Below are 22,924 nucleotides of genomic sequence, written 5' to 3' on the forward strand. Positions count from 1 at the left end.
AATTTTCCATTAAAAAAATATTTTTGACAGAAAATGGCTTTATGACTGAACCAATTTTCACTGAAAATTCACAGTGAAAAAAGTGTAAAAATTTGACATTCTTCACACATGAAAACCTGGAAAAATGGGTTTTTGTGGGGGTATGAAAACCTGGATATTTTCAAAGAAAAATGTCAATGAAACAAAAATAAATAAATTTCATTAAAAATCTTCCCAACCAGCCCTTGAACAGACCCATCCAGCCCACAGTGTTGGTCTGTAGAACTTCTCTAATGTTCTGTACAGTGTTTTCCGGGGCCTGGTCCATGTTGCTCTTTGGTAACTAGCTTCATGAAGCATCCACTGCTTGCCTTGTGATGCTGTTTCACAGTCTAACAGCTTCTTCTCTTAGGATATTTTTCTGATATTCACTCTGAGCTTGATTCTGCATGGTGCTGAACATTCTGGCTCTGTATCAGCAAAGCATCTGAGCAGTCCCACTGGCCTCATGTTCTTCCAATTACTGTTGCTTAATATTAAAAATTACAGACGTTTAAATGCTTTGCGTTCCTGTGGAGCAGGCAGGGCCAACGTTCTCAGCACCTTGTGACATCAAGTCAAATTCACTTTAAAGTTTTCTTTAGCCTAACTGCACCCAGTTACGCCTAGTCATATGCTTTTGCCCCAGTTAACCATCTCCTCCATCTGGCTTTTACGCTGTGTATGAGGAGTGTATGTCCACACAGCAATCCGGAGGCACAATTGCAGCATGTCTAGGTATACCTAAGCTAGCTCTGATCTAGGTAGAATGCTAAAAATAGCAGAATAGCCCTGTCCTGGTGGGCAGCCAGACCGACTACATACCCTGAGTACAATCCTATCTGAAAACCTAAGCACACGGGGGGGAGGGGTGCTAGCCCATCCTGCTGCCTGTGTAGCTGCAGCTACATGGCTATTTTTAGTGCGCTAGCTTGCTCAGAGCTAGTGCAGAGGGTACGTCTACCTGAGCTGGAAATTATACTTCCAGTTCCAGTGTAGATGCAGTCACAGCTCAGCATGGCTTCCTTATCTCCCTTAATCATCATCTGGCCAAGCTGTAAAACAGACCCTTAATGCCATAAGCATGTGACTACTTCACTCTTTTCCTTTGCCGTCCAGTCACATTCCCACGAGGTTTCAACAGACCTAGCTGGAAGCCCAGGGTAAGCCTGATATTTTGATCACTAGCAGTGTTGCCTACAACACAGGTCAGGTGCAATGAAAATATCATCAACAGTTAGCACGTACGCAGCTTTTTGCACCCAGTGTTGTACCGCTGTTAATGGCCCCGGTGTGTTGGGGTAGAGAAGGTTAAACATACGTTTACATAGCAGAATTGTTTCTAGAAACCTGAGTCAGTGTCAAACAATTGACACAGCCCCTAGAAATACAATCCTGCACAAGGCAGCACAAGAGAAACAATTGCATCACTCTTGGCACCACAGAAAAATTCCATAGGGATCTTTTTTTCCCAAAGGTATAAACACTGGAACCAGATTTAACTTCCCCATTAATTCTGCAAAAATCTCTAGTGATGAGCTCATTCATTGAGTTTCTTTTGGGTCATTTACGGTGGGCGTTGCAGGCTCAAACAGCAGGTTCCCAAAGGGGCTTGGGTATATTTTCCCATTAAATAAAGAATAATTGTGCAAGCAATGATTTTACGGGAAATACAAGAGCGAATAATTACCCGTACAATTATCTCAAACTCGGTGGGAGCATGTCCCAAGTACTATTGCTTGCATTATAGTAATGCACAGAGACACCCACTGAGATTGCAGCCCTATTGTGCAAGGTACTGTAGATATGCATAGTAAGACAGTCCCTGCCTCAAACAGCTTACAAGAAAATAGATAGGATAACCAAAGAGTGGGAAGGAAAACAGAGATACAGAGAGTTTAAGTGACTTGCCCAAGACCAGTCAGTATACCAATGGCAGCGCCAGGATTAGAACCCCAGGTCTTCTGACTCTTAATTCAGTGCCCCACCCACTAGGCACCATCACCAGAATAAGGAATGAGACTCTTATCTTGTAATGAAATCTGCAAGCATGGACCACACTGCTATCAGATCCCTTTGCAGGATCAAGACCTGAGGAAAGGCCTTAAGGTTTGGCCTGCATCGAATACAATATACGTGCACCATAAGTATTTGTTATTACTAACCCATCAGTAGAACTAGTTCTTCATTCTCCAGAAATGCATACAGTATCCTTTGTGCAAGACAGAAAGGGCAAAGTCCACAGAAATCATTGTGTACATAGAAAACCCTCTTTTCAGGGAATGAGGCAGAGCTAGTGATTTGAGGTCATGAACTTCACACTAGCTAATCCGATGGCCACCGCTGGGCTGCCCCAGCCCAAAGGAAAGGTGCTGATGCTCTGTTTCTGTCTGATGGGTGAAAGCTGTTTTAGGGTAGATTCAATTCATTCTGGCAGATTTGAGATACTTAACAAGAGTAAAGAATATGAGTTAGGCAAACCTCTGGGCAATTCATCTCACTTCTGTCTGACTCAGTGTGCTACTCTGTAAGGTGCTGGGCAGCCCAGAAGAGTTGTGGGTGCTCAGTTTTTTGCAGGAGGTGCTCAGCCCTTTGCAGTTCAGGCCCTGTATTTCCAGCCATCGTTCTTCTGTTCTAAGCTCATAGTTCAAGTTATTACTAAGTGAAGCGTGATACTTTCTTTGGTCAGTTTCCTGAGGCTCTTCCCTGGAAATGCAAAGGTCACATTGTCTTGGCGATGGCTGCCAAAGGACCCAGACACAAAGCTCTTATAATATCCTCAGACATGGAGAGGCAACTGTTTGCTTTCACTGACAAACCTCTAGAGTAAAACCCTGGCAAAATGTTCTCACAGAATATAGTTCTGACAATACAGCAATTACACTGGGAAGATTTCCAGTGACTTCAATTGGCTTTGGATCAGGCCCCAAGCTGTGGTGACAGTTAGATTTTAAAAGGAGATGTAATAGTAACTGCTCTAAGGCTAAACAAGTAACAGGAATGACCGTGGATGGATCTAAGGCAAAACTTACTGGCAGAATTCATGGGCTGGCCAACGGTGGCTAGTGTTACTCAGCAAAGCTATCAGATAAAATCTGTTCATATTTTTCCAAGATGAGATGGTCTCCAGTTCATCAATAGGAAAATGGACACAGTAAGGGTAGATAGGAATCACATTCAAATCCTAGCTATCAAGAACAAGATGAAGAACTCTAATGAGAGCCAAGACAAGCAGCAATAGCCTAGAGCTGGGAATGTTCTTGCTTTAGATCACTGACTCATAGGTGGCGAATGTCCAGGACGTGATGAAATCTATCCATAACACAGAAATCCAAGAAGGCATTAGAAGTTTACCAGGAGGAAGTGGCTGGCTGTCAACCTAACCAGGGTGACTGGACAATCTGTCAAGGCAAGAAGCAAAGGATGATGTGTGCCCTTAAGTTAAGTGTCCCATATCGTGCTGTGGATCCAAATTTGGCCAGGAATAGTTATAATTAAAGAAGACCACGAAATACATTTTGTAATGTGCATATTAATTGCACTAGGCTTTTACCCTGTGCACTCATCATCCGAAAATAAATGGATAATGCTACTTTTACACCTTTTTGTTGCACTCTATGGCTGTCACCATTAGCCTCTTTTCTGTAAGACTCCCCAACATTGTTACAATCAGTGACACTCCACTACCAGTAGTTTCAGGGAAATGCTATCACAGACCAGCCACCAGTACGCTAACCATGGTCTCATCTAACTTTGCTCAAAGTAGATCTAGCTCACACAGTGGCTACAAGACCTGTGGTCGTCATAGCTGGGTTACCCTAATTTTCCCAATCTTTTCAACACCAAAAGCCATGATTAGGGCCCTACCAAATTAATGGTCCATTTCGGTCAATTTCACAGTCATAGGATTTTTAAAATCATAAATTTCATGACTGCAGCTATTTAAATCTGGAATTTCACAGTGTTGTAAATGTAGGGGTCCTGACCCAAAAAGGAGTTGTTGGGGGGGAGAGAAAGGATATTGGGGGGGGGCGGGGTTGCGGTACTGCTACCCTTACTTCTGTGCTGCTGCTGGCGGCAGCGTTGTCTTCAGAGCTGGGCAGCTGCTAGCCGGGAGCCCAGCTCTGAAGGCAGAGCTCTGCCAGCAGCAGCGCAGAAGTAAGGATGGTATGGTATTGCCACCCTTATTTCTGCCCTACTGCCTGCAGTGCTGGGCCCTCAGTCAGCCACCGCCACTCTCTGGCCAGCAAGCTCTGAAGGCAGCAGCGCAGAAGAAAGGGTGGCATGGTATGGTATTGCCACCCTCATTTTTGCGCTGCTGCTGGCGGGGTGCTGCCTTCAGAGCTGGGCACCTGGCCAATAGCCGCCACACTCCAGCTGCCCAGCTCTGAAAGCAGCAGCGCAGAAGTAAGCGTGGCAACACTGTAACCCCCTAAAATAACCTTGTGACACCCCCCCCTCACAAAACCCTTTTGCGTCAGGAATCCCAATTTGAGAAACGCTGGTCTCCCTCATGGAATCTGTATTGTATAGGGCAAATGTACACAAAAGACCAGATTTCACAGGGAGATATCAGATTTCACGTACTTTTGTATTTACATACATTTGCACCTTCCATGGTTCTGCACCCTAAAAAGGATCAGAGCCTAAGAACCATTAGGTCCTTTCAACAAGTGAAAGCAAACAGAATGCAGGTGGGGGTAGTACCAAGTCTTATAAAGGCAGCACTCAAACTGTGAGTACACATTATCCTCCTTCATATTTCTAGATTCTAGGTACAGCGTGGGGTGAGAGACGAATTTTTACCCCAGCTTAACAGGACCAAGACCAAGTTCTTCCATGTATAATTAAGCTGATTATCTTGAATGCAATGCAAGAAGCTATACAGAAAGTCGCTAGACACCTTCACATTTCAACTGGGATTTTCCAAACAGCCTAAGGGAGTTGTGGAGTTCCCTGGGATTTATGCATCTTTGAAAAATCCCATCCCTAACACAATTTAAAAGAAAGAACTTGTGCCTAGCAATAGAAGCACTGGAGAAGCTAAGCAACCCAACTACGTCCTGTAACCATTGAGGGGCACGTCTTTTGAAAAAGCAGGCCCACTTTATTCAGTGGTACAGCTTGTAAAGGTGTAGAAATCACACACTGTAAATGACATGTCAATAGATTTATGCCAGAAAGGTCAGTGGTGGCCAGTGCAGTTGCTTTATTTCCCCCGCAAAGCAAATTTGACAGTTTATAAATTATACAGTACCTGCCTTAAACCAACTTAAAAGACAGTAATTGTATTTATTATAATCACTTAGTACATGAATCACCTTGAACTTCAAAGAAAAATAAGCAGTGGGCTGTGCATAAAAATAGCTCTGCTATATAAAGGAGGGTAGCATAAGAAACAAAGATGGAAAAGACCAATTGTTCATCTTACCTAACCATTTCCCCTCCAACCCACCACTAGCTAATGACCACAGTATTTTGAGATCAGACTAAATCATCATAATGGTCTCTACTGGCCGTAAAGTCTATGGGATGCTGGCTCCATGGATATTAGCGGATCCAGGATTTTACCCTATGAACCTATATTCTCCAGTGCTTTGTCCAGCTGTAAGTCATTCAGATAACTAGGCTTCCACCCCTTCCCTTTGGAGACCTTTCACCAGTCTAATGGATCTCATTGTTAAGGACATTTTTCCCTGAAATCCTTCCTACATTTTCTAAAAGTAAAATTCACTCTTGTGCCTCATTCAAACCCTGTTTTGAGGGCTTCAATGGGATTTAAGTCATGCTTATGTCTTGTGATGGGGCCTTTTGCGCAGAGGTCAATTTCACCCTAATCGAGCAAGGACTGTACTTTATTAGTAACTGAACCACAGCTACCAAAAAAAAAAAAGGGGGGGGAGAGATGACCTACAGCTTTGGAATTCACTCTCCTCCTCTTGTCTAAACTAGCCCAAGGCTGAGGAACATCAGGGCACGTTGCAAATGTGGGAACTATAAAGATGGGGAATCAATGCGGGAAATGGATTGGAGCTGAAGTTGCCTGGCTCACTTGTACGGCTGCACTCAAGGTGTATTATAAATAGGGTGACCAGATGTCCTGATTTTATAGGGACAGTCCCGATTCTTGGGTCTTTTTCTTACACAGGTTTCTATTACCCGTCACCCCGTCCCGATTTTTCACATTTGGTGTCTGGTCACCCTAATTATAAAGCAGTGTCAAAGGGACCTAGAGTATGTGGATTGCCATTTTTTAGCATTTCTATACATCTAAATAAACTAACCATATTCAGATAAATCCATAAGGGCCAGATTCTACCACCTTTACTCACATAAGCAGCAAATCACTCTTCAAGCAGTAATCAATGGGACTACTCATGGAGTAAGATACCATTCAAACGGAGGAGGTGTAGCACAGTATTACTGTGTGATTGGCTGGCTAGGACGACAGTGGTTAGTGATAATCTGAATCCTTATACACTACAAGAACATACTACTCAGCAAACCCATATTACTGACCTGAAAATAAAAGGGAACAAATGAATTGGTTTACATATGTGTAAAATACACCAAAAGGCTGGATCATGGACTGGAGAGGACAGAAATCAAAAGGAAAGGCAGTGGTTGAAAAAATGAACTGACTTAATAGTTTGTTGGGGAGAGCTGGTACTCGCCTTTTAACTCAATATTGCACACCCCAGTGCTGGACATACAACTTTCCAGAATGGCAATGTTTAGACCACCTTTGTTTAGGTAATAAAACCTGCTTTTGCTGATCTAAGATTTACCTGTCAGTAATCTTCTTCCAAGCTTGCCTACTCAGCAGGCAAGATTCTGATCTGAATTACACTACTGCAACCCACTGATGTTAACCAAGTGGCTTGGAATTTACACCAACATAACTGAGAGCAGAATCTGGTCCACTGATTGAAAACCAGAGGGAAAACTAGTTGATCAGAAACCCAAGTTCTCTGGATCTGCAAATATAGTCCCCTATTTAGGAGTATCACACAAATACGGCTTTATATCAGAGAAAATTCTGGTTACTTACTTGATCTTCAGACTGGCGAGCATTTTTTTGTCAATCCTAAAAAAAAGAAAAAAAAAAAGAGTGTGTTAAGTATCCAGAGGGTTTTTTGATCTGTTAGACATTCTAGAATGCCTTTTCCTCATGCACTGTGTGTTCTTAGGAGACCCAAGAGCTGCTGATAAAATTGACTCTCTCAACATTCTTCTTCAGAAGTTTCATTTATCTGACCGGAGTGAAGTTCATTGGTGCAAAGCCTTGACCATGAACAGCTCATTGAAATCCCAAAACAGAACGTGCTGCTCAATTATACCATAAAGCAAGTAACACAATATCCCACACAACATGAGTTGTTTACTGATTGTATTTAATTCAAAAGTATCTTTGTATCATTTAATGCACTAAACACCACAACTCAGAGCCTTAAGCAAACCCTTCCAGCAGCAATAGGCAGCAGTAAATTTGTGCATGCACAACTCAATAGTAAAAATAGATTTTCTCTATATTTCTATGGAGAATGAAGGTCCCATTGAGTGACTGTTTCCCAGAACTGATGTTCCTAACCTGTGATTGGTTGTCATTTCATACCCTGACCAGTAATGGTCCACTTAAATCCAACTATATTGATATATATTCTGTAAAGTAGTTCTTATCTGCAAGTCTCAAAGCTATTTAAGAAGGAGGAAAGCATCATTTCATAGGGGGGGAAGCTGAGGCACAAGGAGGTAAAGTGATTTGCCTCAGGTCACCCAGCAGGCTAGTGGCAGAGGCAGGAATGGAACCCAGGTCTCATGCAGCCCAGGGCCTTGTCTGCAAGAGCGGGAGCCTCCCAACAATGCACGTTTTCTCAGGCACTGACTACAACCAGTGCGACGTGAGACACAAATTCACACTCGTGGTTGAATGATGAAAGGCAGAGAGACTATATCCTATAGGAGACCCACACAAAGTGCTTTGAGATCTACAGACAAAAGGTGACACCATAGTACTGTCAACTTGTAGCTGGAGTCTGAGTTTAATGGTTTACAAGATCCCAAGCCATTATCTATTTATTTGGTACTTTTAATAAACGTCCATCTCCATGGAACACTTATTATTAAAATAATTGTGATGCCACGCTTCATATTCTTTATGAAAATATGCTTATAATATGGATATGACGGATATACTTTATGCTAGATGGTTCTTGTAAGGTATCATTGGAAAGGTTATGATTTACTGAATGTGATTATCCAATTTGTATGCATGTATCATTTCTGTATCTAAAGTTAGGAATATGGACTATGTAACAATTACAACGGGGTATGTATTGGGGGGATACCTACCAGAGGACAGGCCTTCAGATTTGATGGGCCCTCAGGAAGGAACAACTAGACCATGAAGATACTAATCTCTCCTCCTCCTGAGAGGCATCTGGGGATGTAACTGTGACACTACTAGGTCAGGTGGTCTTGTCACCTGATGCTAAACATTATCTGGGATTTCTTGTAATTTTCCGCTGAAAGGGAAGGGATAGGGGTCAAGGTTGGGAAACAAAGGATTCCAGCCTTATGCAAATCTTATTTAAGGGTGGGAAGGAAAGCAAACTCCTCCTCTCTGTGCCCTGTCTGCCCAAGAAGAACAACTGCAAAAAAGACACCTGAAGGGAAGCAAAGGGAGAGCCCAGACTGAGCCAGAGGTCCAGCCTGAAAAGAAATATAACCTGAACTCTAAACCACAGAAACTTTGCAACCTGCCTAAAATAACATTTAGGGTAAGAAATAATATTTTGTAACCCATTTCTTAAGTATATTGAACTTAGCTTGCGTATTTTGTTTTATTTGCTCAGTAATCTGCTTTGTTCTGTCTCTTATCACTTATATTCACTTAAAATTCACCTTTTGTAGTTAATACACTTATTTTTTTTATTATTAAGCTCAGTTTATGTAATTTATTACATGGAGGGGGGAGGAAGAAGTCATGCACATTCCTCTTCACATTGAGGAAGGGGGCGGATTTTTCTGAGCTTGCGCTGTGCAGATTTTTCCATATAGTGCAAGACGGTATTATTTTGGGTTTGTTTCCCAAGAGGGGTGTGCATGTGAGTGCTGGGGGAGTCCTTTCACACAACGCCTAATTCAGCAAAGCAGCGAGAGGGAACCCAAGCTGAGTTGAGCAAGAGAGGCTCAGTGAAATCCCAGTACATCAGGTGGCATCCCAAGAGGGAAGTCCAACCCGTCACAATAATATTAACCTGAATTAAGGCAAAATGTAAAATTGTCTATTGGCAGCGACTGCAAACGCAACATTATCGGTCATGTGGAACTAACTCCCTTTATCCAAAAATCATTCTTTTACAACGTGATCAAAAAAAATATTTAATGCTGTTGAAATACTGTTTCCCATCTACCAGTAACTTTACAGAACTCCTCTTCCACAACTGAACTTCCCCACTGAGTGCATACCACATGGACTAATTATGTAACACCAGCTTACACTAATATAATTCTAGCATGGGTCCACTGAAGTTGATGGCGTTAACAACAGAGGAGCAAGTTCAGTGGAGTGAGATCAGACGCTTGCTCACACTTTGCAGGCCTCTATGTTAGCATTCCATTCTCATGTCTCAAAATAGTTCAATGTAAAGCCTGGTTTAGCCCACATGTCCTTCTCACATGTTAACTGTTGCACAATACCCCATTGCCAGTTATGCTAAATGTAACTTTCCCCTGAACTGTGTGTATACACTTCTGCATTTCCTCCTTTCCTGCAGAGAATGTTTCCCAAGTGTTGTAAGAGCCTAGTGCAATGTTGATTCTTTACAAGTTACATTAACCTTCTTTAAAATCTCCAGATTCAGATTGTTTTCAGAACTCAGGAGAAACCAATTGGCATTTGGTGTGACAGACATCCAGGCCGGGCCTGCCTGATGCAAGGCCTACTGAATTCAATATCAAACCTCCCACACTACCTGCAATGGACTTTGGATCACGCCCATCGAGTCCCCCCCCCCTCCATGTTTATTGTAAGACTCCATGCAACAAGGGTTCTCTAACAATTTTTACATTCATTTTTTCCCCCGAGTTCATAGCATCAAAAATGGCTGTGACTCAGTATAGTTGGATTCTGTTTCCCAAACACTGGGAAGCCTTGGATGACTTACTCATTTTCTGTGCCTCGGTTTCCCTATCTGAAACTGTGCCTCAGTTTCCCTGTTTCTGTGCCTCAGTTTTCCTACCAACCTTCATCACATATTTTGAGAGCCCAGACAAGAGGTGCAATATAAGTGCAAAGGATTGTTATTACTCCAGGAGTCCCTACAGTGCAGTCAAAATTCCCCTTTTACAAGGCACATTTCATTACAGCACACAGAGGCTTTGGGATCCTAAGGAAAGCATATTGCAGAGCTGTATAAAACAAAGGGACAAGTTACGCCTGTACTCTGTGGTGGGGGATAATTGGAAGGCGGGGTGGGAAAGAGTACAGGGAGCCTCTTGTGTCCCAGTGCCCCCACGCAGGGTGCAAGCATCATTAATGGGCAGCTTGTGGCATTCATCCCCTCTGAGGGGCAGGGGTCTCTCTAGGTGAAGTGGGGCAAGGTGACAGCCTGGGGACAGAGTGCCCACGTAAGACTTAAACCTCTCTCCATACTACGGGTTAGCCCCCTCAGTCTTCCCCGATCTCCACCATCGCAGACTCACACACAGCTCATGGGAACCCCTGCACTAGTGGGTTGCAGCCCATAGGGCCCAATCTATTGAAACTAATGGGGCTACTCCCCTGAGCAAGGGCTCCTTCCCTGAGTCAGGCTTGCAGGATCAGACCCATGATCTGGAATCTGAAAGCCGTGGCTCCAGGTCTCACTGAAGTTAATGACATCTCCCCGTAGGCTTTAATGGGCTCGTCAGTCATTTAACCATTTCCCCTTAACATCTGCTCAGACTCTCCGTTCCCAAAGAGTGGGCACATTATTGTTTCTAAGATAAAGCATGCCATGAGTTGCACACACCTGGATGAGCTCCATGCAAGGCAGATTTCAAAGCATTTTTCATTATTATGTGATAAAGCTGTTCTCAGGTCCTGGTAAAGCAAGTTGAACCTTAAAGCATCTTTTTTGGGTGCAAATTTCTGTTGCCTAAACATTTTACTGATGCAAATGAGCCAAGGGGGATTGTGGGTAAATGAGACCATTAACGCCTAAAGGATCTGTGCTGAAATATTCATAGACAACACAGCAGAGCTTCAGCAGGTGGATTTCACACCAATGCAAATGCAAGAAGGAAAATGTCTGTTGCTGTTGTTTTCCTTCATAGAAAAACAACTGCTCTTAAGGAAACCACAGTTTCAAGGGGGCTAAAATTGGTAGTAGCCTTTACACTTTATATGAGCCTCCTTGTGGTGCAGAACCACACAATCCCCACCATGTGCTGCAGTGCAAGTACCCTGCCTACAGGACCCCCCAAATCCTAACACACACACCGTGCCGCCCATTGCACAGCAAACACACAGTGGTTCCGCAGCCAATAGGTCCTTACGCAGCCACAGAGTGCAGAAGCATGGATGTGTCCCACACTGATGCATGCTCCCCTAGCATTCACTCAGAAGCTTGGCAGCAGCCCTGGCTTTCATGATGCAAGAGAGAAAGACTTGGGGGGGAAAAGAGAGAATGAGTGATTCACTTCCAGGCTAGTCTCCATTGGCATCATCAGCCTGCGAAAAGATCATCAAAATAGTGCTTGTTCACAGCCAGCTCTTGGAGGCGGGGAGCAGGGAAGAGAATGAAAGCAGGTAAGAGCATATCAGAAGTCTATCATATGAACCCTGGCTGCTTCTTCCTTTCTGTGAAATGGAAAAAATAATAGTTCCCCACCTCACAGGATTCAGTTCGTCAAGATTTGTCCAGCCCTTTGACTAAGTATCGCCAACAGAAACAGAGCAGAAAGCTGTGGTATAATTGCAAAGAGCCCCAGAGCTGCCCGACAGACACATTTATTCTGTACATAAAAAACACTGCGGACAGAAAAGAAAATCGCATCTGTGTTGGGCCCAGTGCTGGAAATTGTGGAGTGCTAGAAGATGAGTTCAGGCCTGGCTGAGTAACCTCCCTGATGGAAATCTCGTTCACAGGGTTCCCACAGAAAGGGTGTGTCTGTCAAGACGTACAGATATACTACTGTGGTAAGATAAATAGATACAGGTGTTGGGTGAATTAGCAGATCACTTCCTTTCTAGTAAACAAACACAGAGGCAGCTCTTCCCACGGTTGTCTTTTTAACTTAACATTCAGCCAAATGTCAGCTTTGAAAATCAACAGTATCACACACAATTCATTTAACTACAATGGTTACAGAAAGCCTGATCCTGTGCTACTTACTCCCATTGGCTTCAGAAAATGCTAGATTTCTCCTGCCACAGTAAATTCTAAAACCAGATTTTCCCCATATGAGTTTCAGAAGACAGCATCTACATCCATGTACACTGTCATTTGTGTGGATAACAAGAATATCCAGAGAGTTAGAGTCATAAATATTAAGAAAACAAACCAGGGTTTTGGAAAGGTTATAAAGCCTCGTGTTTCAGTGCTTAAGCCAATGCCATAACTATTGTGAATTAGGAATCTTCCCTGTTGAAGATTCCCATAACTGCCGTCTGCAGCACTTTTAGCATCCTCCTCTGCAACAGCTGCTGCTGGCTACTGTCAGGGATAAAATACGAGGCTAGAAGATCCCTGGACTGATCCAGCATGGCCATTCCAATGTTCTTTCTAAAAATGGCCTGATTCAGTGAAGACCTGAGCATCCACAGCTCCCAGACACTTCAGCTTGTGGGATGCCCCTTAGATTTCTGACCTAAGTTGCTGCAATGGCATTATGTGCACTCAAGTGTCACTCCAAATTCACACGGCTGCTCCTCATTAGATGCAATCTGTTGTAAGATCAGAAAAGATCACTATCAGCTCAGTGAGGCTCCCACAAGCAGAGGTAGACATCATACTGCTACGTCAGGGGCTCCTGCAAACCTTATTCTCAGGTCTCATGATTCTGAAAGCTTCCTATTTAATTAAAGTGATATAGATATATAGATATCTTCAAAGCCCTTACTACCCTTACTCCTTTGATTAACCTTTTACTCCATGAGTCCCATTAGAATTCAACCTTAACCTTCCCCTCACACCTTATGGAGTATACGGCTCAGTTACAGATCAGCTATAGTAATGAAGTTACATAACCTCATGCTCGTAGAACGTAGGGTTGCCAGGTGTCCGGTTGCCGACTGGAAAGTCTGGTCGAAAAGGGGACCTGATGATATCCAGTCAGATCTACTGACCGGACACTTAATGTCTGGTTACTATGGGCAAGGCAGGCGAGGAGGCACCAAATCACCACCTGCAACAGTCCCTACTCAGCTGGGGCCACCTCCTACCTGCATTGTGTGATTGCAGCTCCCAGTCCTGGCTCTGTAGGTGAGTTGCTCCTGACCCATGCAGAGAGGACAGGAGGCTAAAAGCAATGAGCGAGGGGGAAAAGAGGAGTGAAGGGGAGGCAGGGCCTCAGGGGGAAGGGGAGGTTTTAGCACTCCTGCTGGAGTGTCTGATTTTTAAATATTACAAAGTTGGCAACCCTATAATAGAAGAGTGCTCTGTTATGCAACAGATACCATCAGAGGGTCTGATTCTGCAGGCTGGGTTGTACACACTCACACATGGTCACATGGACTTCAGTGAGATGCAAGTAAGCACTACTCCACGTGAGTGAGAGTGGTACAACCGGGGCCGAAGAAAGAGGAGTCAAAGGACCTGATGCACTAAATTCAGGCCTAATCTAGAGTGGCCTAAGCGTGTGAAAGATGCTCTGCATAAGCCAAATATTAGTATTATCGAAGCCTTAATTCTGAACAGCTGCCAAGAAGTCGTTAACCTTGCCTGCTAAAACTTCCAACGATGTATGTAACAGTCGTGTTTCTCTCATCGACTTCATTCGGGACCTTTCCTATAGCACACGTTCTCCCTCACCCTTATCCCAACAAAAGACCTGCAGCCCCCATTTCACTGTCTGCTAATCAGTGTTATAGCACATATCTGGGCATAATCCATGTGGGATAAGTTAGCGGATGTCTCCCTACATCTGACAATATTGGAACGAAGACGACACTGATCTAGATACAAATATAGATATAGAAACAAAAATCCATAACAATATTGTTTAAAATGAATCAGCATTTAGATGGTGACACAAGCCAGATGGAGGCAGGAAACAAAGTTACAGCTGGTGCTTTGTCCTTCATTACATGCTGTTGTGAAAGAAAACACAAAGGTGCACTGACTACCTATTGTTTAATTTTATGCTTAGTATCATATCCATTCATAGCATCAACTAAGGTATGAAAGGAAATGTAACCTGAACAAGGACTGGATGATTCAGGAAACTAGTGAGGAAATTGAAACCAGCTCCCATGAGCTGAAAAGCCTCTATCTGAGCTAGCTTGTCAGTGACTGAAGTGGTTAACATTGATAGTCTACGTCAAATGAATTTGTTGGGATTTTGATCCAGTTTTCCATGGGCAATTTCCAGGCTACCTTAACACTAGAACCAGGCAAAGCCTAGATTTTTTTCCCCATAGCAAATTATGGCATTTCAATGTTACATCCTGAAATCAGAACAAAAAGTGAAAATTTCTCGCAAAACAAAAATTCTAAAAAAATTTGGTATGGAAGTATCTAGATGACCTTATCAAAGTGTTTTATTTCAACTGTTGTTGTATATACAACATACTAATCTAACTAATTGCTAATTTTTCATCACATTTTTTAACTAAAAGGAACATTTCAAAAACATTCTCATTTCATCTAATCTACATTTTCTGACAGAAAACTGTTCCATCAGAACATTTTTGACCAGCTCTATGTAAAACCAATATCACAACAGGCACAGGTTTAGCAGGCTCAGGACTGAATGTGCAATGAAAAGTGAGCTATGCTCTTGCCCCTAGAAGTTAGAATGAATGACTTTTGCAGGGTGGCCTGAAGGGAACGTTCTTCTGCCCAAGCTGTATCTATCCAGTGGATGAAGATAGACTTTAATGACTGGTTTGATGATGAAATTGCCGATACATCCATTAATTGCTGTGGCCTGATCGCAATACACCACACTTGGACTTCTTAGGAGCAGGGAAAAGGGTATTCAATTATCATCTAGTCAGAAATATCAATCAGTCCCTCATACAGCAACATATCCCTGGGAAAAGGAATGTGCTTCTTTAAATCAAGAGACAGGTGACAAGTTCAGCACTAACTAGTAAGGATAAAGAGTGCAATCAATCAATCAATCAAGCAAGCAAGCAAGCAAGCAGTCATTGACAATCCATCCTGGACTCAGCATCCATAGTAAATCAGGCAAGATTCCTGGATGCAGGTAATACAGTTTAGGAGATGGATTCAAAGCTTATCTCTTGATGGGAAATGCAATAAACTTTTCCTCCCTGTATACTGAAACCACGATACTCTATTTATTAGAAGAAGAGAGGGGAAGAGACAGGGACACTAAATGGCTAGGTTAACTATAGCATTACATAGTGCATCCCTGCTATACAGATTACAGATCTAGTGAGGAGCTACTGGAAATTCACGCAGACCTCTCCTTGCAATTTTGCCTTTACATGAACAATGTGTTCTTGCCAAAAGGTGAATGGACTGTAAAGCACCAAATCGCTACGCTAAGAGAGGCTGCCCCTTTCAAATCTCAGAAGGAGGGGAATCAAAGAAAACCAAGTCCCTAAATCAGAGGTGGCCAACCTGTGGCTCCGGAGCCACATGCGGCTCTTCAGAAGTTAATATGCAGCTCCTTGTACAGGCACTGACTGCGAGGCTGAAGCTACAGGCGCCAACTTTCCAATGTGCCTGGGGGTGTTCACTGCTCAACCCCTGGCTCTGCCACAGGCCCTGCTCCCACTCCACCCCTTCCCATGCCCTCCTCTGAGCCTGCAGTGTCCTCGCTCTTCCCTCCCTCCCCCCCCAGCCTACTGCACACCGCAAAACAGCTGATCGGGAGGTGCGGGGAGGGAGCAGGAGGTGCTGATCAGTGGGGCTGCCGGTGGGCAGAAGGCACTGAGAGTGGGGTGGGCGAGCAGAAGGAGGGGGCTGCTGACATATTACTGTGGCTCTTTGGCAGTGTACATTGGTAAATTCTGGCTCCTTCTCAGGTTGGCCACCCCTGGTCTAAATCAAAAGCATTCAGATATTTCCCTTCTCACAATGCACAAGGAAGACAACTTTCCTTTGCAGGTTCTACTTCAAAGCAGGACACTATCGACACCAAAGGGTTTTCCCCTTTAAATTACCTTAGAGAAACCAAAGACGGAACAAAAAACACCTCCCCCCCACCCGCTGCCCCACAAAGTGAACGATAAAAATCACCCACCATCCATAACCTCCAAACGAGACGCTGCGTTTCCTATGAAACATCGTGGCTGCTTGGCAGTGCTCACTCTTCCTAGCGTCGCTGGCAACGTCCCTCCTGCACGGCTGTACATATACCTTGGCCCCACTGCTTGCAGCCGAACAGGAAGACGGGACACTTCTGCCAGTGGGCACAGCCAGTGCATGAAGTGTGCTCCCTCCAGCTATTCCGTGCCTTTAGTTCAAGCTCCGGGGGAGGAAAGCCACTCTCACCACTTCCTGTAAGTCTGCTCTAAAGTTATGTGCAAGCGCTGATTACAGAGGGGGCTTCTCCTTTGGGTAGGATGCTGTTAACTTATCTTCTTTTTAAAAAAAAAAGAAAACTTGAAAACTTCAGTTTCCTTTTTCTCACACTTTTCAATATACTGCGCGAGGACCGTATGTCTCCTAGTAGTGGAGCATACATTTTTGGGCCACCTGAGGTGAAGCCAAGGTTAAGGGATCACTGTGCACCAGCTGAATGAGGCATTTTCATGCCAGCTTGTCCTTAGCATCACACTGAAATCAGAAGCTTGCTGTTCAAACAAGGCCTGTCAGTTGATGACAGACTCCTCTTGTGGAAAAGCCCTATAGAATTTAACAGAAAACAACCACCTTGCTGTGGGTTTTCTGAGCCATCCTATGGAATTGAATAGAATTCTAGCCTCTTTATAGAATGCTACAGGACAGTTTAAAAATAAAAAACCTATAGAAAGGACCTCACCCACTGATATGAAACTCAGTTAGGACCGGGTCTTCAGCTGGTGTGAATCAGAACATCACTACTGATTTCATCCAACTGAAGATCTGGCCCTATAGATTTGTAAAGATTTAATGAAACCCAAATAAATTTCTGTAAAATCCTATTAATTTCATCCCTATTAAGTTCTATAGGATTTTTCCATAAGGGTCTATGGCAGGGGAGGGCAAACTACAGCCCATCAGGGCTTTCACTCCAGCCCGTGGGATTGCCAGTCTGTCTGCCTGTCTGCCCTGTCTGCCCTGGCCCCACGCTGCTCCGGGAAGCAGCCGGCACCACATCCCTGCAGCCCCTAGGGGAGGGGGAGCAGAGGACTACATGCACTGCCTTTGCCTGCAGGCATCGCCCTCCCCTCCCCCCTGCAGCTCCCATTGGCCAGAACAGGGAACCGCAGTCAATGGGGGTTTCGGGGGCAGTACCCACAGGCAAGGGCAGCGTGTGGCAGAGACGCCTGCCCCACCTCACCCCATCCCCAGGAGCCACTGCCGGACATGCTGGCCACTTCCAAGAGCCTGCTGCACACTGCTGCCACCCCAGGGCTGCTCAAGTAAGTATCGCCAGGCCAGAGCCTGCACCCCGAACCCCTCCTGCACTCCACTCCCTAACCCCCTTCCCTGAGCCGCCTCCCACCACACCGCCTCCTGCACCCCAACCCCCTGCCCCAGCCCTACATTCATGACCCTGCACACAATTTCCCCACCCAGATGTGGCCCTCGGGCCAAAAAGTTTGCCCACCCCTTCTATGGCCTGATTTCCCAGTGGGGGCAGGGGGAAGAAATTGACTACAGTGGATTTTGGATTAGATTCATATGAAGGAACAGGAAGGAGTACACCACCTCTTATTACACTTTCATATTTCTCATCCCCAGTTCCTTTGGGTAATAACCCTTTTGTGCAATCTTAAATAATCCTTCTCCCCTCTTCTGCTTTCATCTTCTAATCCAGATACTGCAGATGGCCTAACAAAGCCATGGTACTGAGCAGGTTTGTCAGTCGTTGGGTGCTGTATCATGCACTTCCATCAAAGCTTCTTCCCAACAGCTTTAAAGAACAGGGTACCAAAAATACCATTCCAAAAACAGGACATTGCACTTTCCCGTCTGACTGTCCAGCCCACCTGTACTGAGCAGCTGCAGCCAGTTCGGGTCTCATCCCAAGTTCCTGTTCCCGGCCCTAGTGAAAGAAGAAGTGCATAGCTGCAAACTACCAACTATATATTAGAAAAAAAAGTCTATGGCCCTTTTGTGATCTGATTTCAAAATTCTATTTGAATGTAAATGTTGACCTTTAGCTCCATGCAAAAGTCTCAATTACCAAAGGGCAGCAGCATCAAGAAAACCACACCAAAGGTTTCCCTATCACCACCCTCTTCTCCGCATCTCTGCCCTTTGTCACCATTTACACACTGTCCGGTACAATAGAGTCTCACCTGGCCTGTACTCTGAAGTAAGCTCAGTGTTCAAAACAATAGGATGTTTCATCGGCAAACGACGGTTTCCCTTCTCCATATTCATCATGTAAAAGCTGGGGCTGTTCAAATCATCCTTTCTTCTTACAGGGTCCAAAGCATCAGCGAAGTACTGAAACTTCTGCATCTCAGACAGCGATCCATATTACAAAGGACAAAGCTGTTTTTTCTAGAGTACACATGTAAAGAGGAGAGGACACATTCTAGGGGCAAGAATGCATCACCCTGATCAGTATTCAGACAGTATCTGCTTTCAAATCTAGCAAATTTTCATTGGATCATTAAATGTTCCAGCCTACAGAGAATGAATTCCCAATGCAAAGTAACCCTTCCTCTTCCCCACAGGGCTCCGTGCTGGGCCAGAGTCTCTGATATAAGGCTAACAGAGTAAAAGCCAGACGCTGCATTAAATACTTTGGGCGGATCTTCAGATGATATAAATTAGTATAATCCCACTGAATTCAATGGAGATGTGCTCATTTATACCTTCTGAGAGTCTGGCCCTCTGAGTGCCTTTGCAGATAGGTACATATGCATATTTTCTGGGTGTGCATGAGTGTGTGTATTTAAACACACATACACAAAACATGCTGAGGAAAATAATAAAAACCTCATACAGATTCTTTTAAAACACTGGCATAATTTATTCCACCCAATCATGCCTCTCAAGTATAAGCTAAAAAGCCAAATTCTGCTCTCAGTTACATTGGTGTAAATCCAGAGTTCCTCCATTGAAGTCAGTGGACTTGCTCTAGATTTTTACCAGTTAACCAGAACCTGGAATACATAGATTAAGCTTATATATGAAATTGTACCCTTTTTGCGCTAGGTATCTTAAAAAGAACAACAAGGGGAAATAGAACTTAAATCCTTAATACCAAATATCCACATCCCCTAACCCCAACTCCTTACTCAAGTAAAACTGCCACTGAAGTCAATGGAACTACAGAATTTGGCCCAGTTAGCATTTGCATGAGATTTTTATTCGCTGGGGCTTTGCACTTTGCTGCTAAAAATAACAGAAGGGTCAAATTCAGATCTCAGTGGCACCAGCGTGAATCCAGAATAACATATTGACTCTGGAGTTGCACTGGATTTACACCAGCGGAGCAAAATGAAGTCTGGCCCTATGACTTTAAATGACAGATATCCATCGTCTCCAAGTATGCTAAATTCTCCTCCAGACGTTAGCAGCGCCTGCATACCCAGACAGCAAGAACAGTGTCGCAACTGCCTTGAAGAAGTTACAGCTTTAATACATCAATGGAAGAAGAAAATGGAACACTAGCATCCTCAAGAAGAAAATTCTTCCTCCTCTCAGGCTCAAGACGCTGAAGATAGGCCTGATTGCCAGGCACACTAGCAATATATGAATAAACGGATGAACCCAGGCTGGCTGTCAGGGGTGTAAATTGGCATCGCTCCTCCATTGGTCACACCAACTAAGAATAGGCTTGAACATCTATGTGCACTAGAGGAATTTATATTTTTTACACTGCAGCAATCTAACTATTTGTTATTGTACCTACGAAGCAGCAGGAAACACCAACAGATCCCTAGCAACCTCGCCAGAAACAGCAGCTCACTGAATAAAGAAAACAAGCAGTTTTGTTCTAAGAACTTAAGCTCAAAGGGTTTTAAGCTCCAATTGTTACTGGTTTATCCTGAATTCCAATCCTTACATTTACAAGTATGTGATGTATAAATAGAGAGTACCAGGACAGTAGACAAGCGAAGTCACTGCTAATATAGGGCCTGATCCAAAGCCTGTTAACGTCACTGTGGTTTAGGGATGACAACACTAGATTGGGAAGCAGGCGATTTGGACTCTGTTCCTGGCTCTGTCACAACTTATTGTGTGACCTTGGCAAGTCACTCCCCCCTGCCTTGTTTTCTGTCTCCTCCTTTTGTCAGTCTTCGCTATTTTCATTGTAAATTCTTTGGATTAGGGCCTGTCTCTCACCATGTTTGCAAAGCACCTATCATAACAACAGGAGCCTTCCCATCCAATAGGTGTGGGTAAATCAATCAGACCCCAAACAGAGAAATTTCATTTGTGCCTTCAGGATGCTACTGCAGATTCTCTCACAGGCTGGATCCAAATACATAGAATTACTCAGTACAGCAACTAACAGGAATCTGAATAGCCTTAGGCTTAAGGTTTTCCAAACACAAACACCAAAAGCAAAGGACATCTGAATGGCACCTGCTAGTAATAAACTCCCCTACTAGCCACGGTGGCTGTGCAAAGCTTCTTAGAACTCTGACTCGCTGGACTTTAATTCTGTGGGACACTATTTCATTTGCCAGTCATTCAATATCGTCCTAATTCAAGGCTATTACCCACGGCAAATCAAAATGCCTTTGCTATGAAAGAGAATGATTAGGACTGGTTTCAGAGTAGCAGCCATGTTAGTCTGTATCCGCAAAAAAAACAGCAGTACTTGTGGCACCTTAGAGACTAACAAATTTATTTGAGCCGAAGAAGTGGGCTGTAGACCACGAAAGCTTATGCTCAAATAAATCTGTTAGTCTCTAAGGTGCCACAAGTACTCCTGTTCTTTTTTTAATGATTAGGACTGTCTTGTTTGCAGTACAGTTCTTCTGATGGAAAAGAATAATCCGAAAAATAGCTTTGAACATTGACAAAACAACAATAGGAGAGTTAGAGTCACACACAGGACCTGATCCTAAACCCATTGAAGTCAATGAGAGTCTTTTCACCGATTTCACTGGGCTTTGGATCAGGCCCCTGGGACATGTCTTGTTTCCCCAGCACAGTTCAAGCAACACACCTTAATGCTGACCAGCAGCACACCTAGGCCAACCACGAGCACTAGCTAAATTGGGAACACGGCATTTCTCCGGGGACATGTTGTTACAGAACATCTCGCCTCTGCCGTTGGGTTCTTATGGCAGCCTCTCCAAAAACAATTTGTCTGCTGTGACATTTTCCTGCCCCAGGAGTATTCTGTATAACTGAAACCAATGGGGGGAGGGGGGAAAGAGAATGTTCCCTTCAAAACAGTAATAGCCAAGTCATTGTAATCAATCAACCAACTAAAACTAAAAAACACAAAAGCTCCAGGGAAGATGAATCTTTGGCACCATCTGTAATATCCGAAATTAAGTACTTCTCTGGGGCTCTGTGACAAAGGCACTGGGGAATGAAGTGTCAGAGCATACTGTGCTAAGTATGTGAGAGTCTGATCCTGCACACTGCTGAGCCCTCTCCCTTCTCATTAGCTTCTGCCAGGGAGCTCCGTGTCTTGCAGGACTGGGGCCTGGTGTTTGACTGTGGAATTGGTTTCTGTCGTGTGCTATCAGGGCCAGACCTGCCTGGGTGAGGTCAATGGGAGTTTTGCCATTGCATTCAGATGGAGCACATCCTCTAGGTGTGCCCAGAGAAGCAAAATAATTAGATAGCCTTAGGATACCAATATGCTGCCGGGACCAAATCTCCAGACAAAGCACTGCCAAAAAACCAACCACCGCTGGTAAAATAATATCACTCCCTGAAAAATCCATCTACGGAGATACATTTGAAAAGATCCTGTTCCAGAAAATAGGAGAGAAACAAAAGGGATTGTCTTCGGTCGGTATTGCACCTAACACAAGGAGGTTGGTGTGAACAGTAATTGTACAAAACATCAGGGGCCAAATTCCCTGAGGAGGAGTTATACCAGGGTTGAATTTAGGGATGGGAGGGGAACACAGACCTTATACCCTATGTAGGCATGCAGAGGTAAGATGGCCCATTAGATCCAGGTGTGATGGAGTATGCATACACCTATTCCCCTCTAGGGCAGGTAAAGAGCCAAACAGACAAAATTGCAGGTAGACTACTCCCATTCAATGGCCAGCACAGCTCAGCTGACTGGGGGTGAGCATCATTAGCTGCTGATATAGGCCAGCAGCCAATTGCTACACCAACTCCACCTATAGGAAGAAGTGACAGAATTGTGACTCAGGGATCACAGTGCCTCTGAGGGCTATTTCTGGGGTGGGGCAGCTCCCACACCCCTCCTTGCTGAGGCTGTGCTGAAAGCCACAATCTATCCCACTGTGAAGTAAGAGGTAATGAAACTATGTATAGCAACAGAGAATGAAAGTCCCCACTCGTTTCACTACACTGCAGATTGCAGTTTCAGTTGTCATTCAATGGCAGTTTTAAGGAGAAGTTTTGTAGGGTGAAAAAAAGATGTTCCCACTCTCAGAGGGTTCCCTAATTAAGGTACA

At 44.1% G+C, this 22,924-nt stretch overlaps 1 protein-coding gene across 4 annotated transcripts in view; it reads right to left on the minus strand.

The window, feature by feature from the left end:
* RAP1GAP2 (RAP1 GTPase activating protein 2) overlaps positions 1–22,924 on the minus strand; it is a 247,948-nt gene that overhangs the window by 199,565 nt on the left and 25,459 nt on the right. For 2 of the 4 annotated variants that reach the window (XM_032779454.2, XM_032779450.2), the window contains exon 2: positions 7,070–7,105. In XM_032779454.2, the coding sequence (XP_032635345.1) occupies positions 7,070–7,092 (23 nt within the window). In that variant the 5' untranslated portion in view covers positions 7,093–7,105. Of the gene's footprint in view, positions 1–7,069; positions 7,106–16,440; positions 16,575–18,646; positions 18,796–22,924 lie in introns of those variants that run through there. The other 2 variants (XM_032779451.2, XM_075073926.1) reach the window with 2 other exon arrangements.

This window comes from Chelonoidis abingdonii, chromosome 20, assembly GCF_003597395.2.
Source record: "Chelonoidis abingdonii isolate Lonesome George chromosome 20, CheloAbing_2.0, whole genome shotgun sequence".
NCBI classification, from domain to species: Eukaryota; Metazoa; Chordata; order Testudines; family Testudinidae; genus Chelonoidis; species Chelonoidis abingdonii.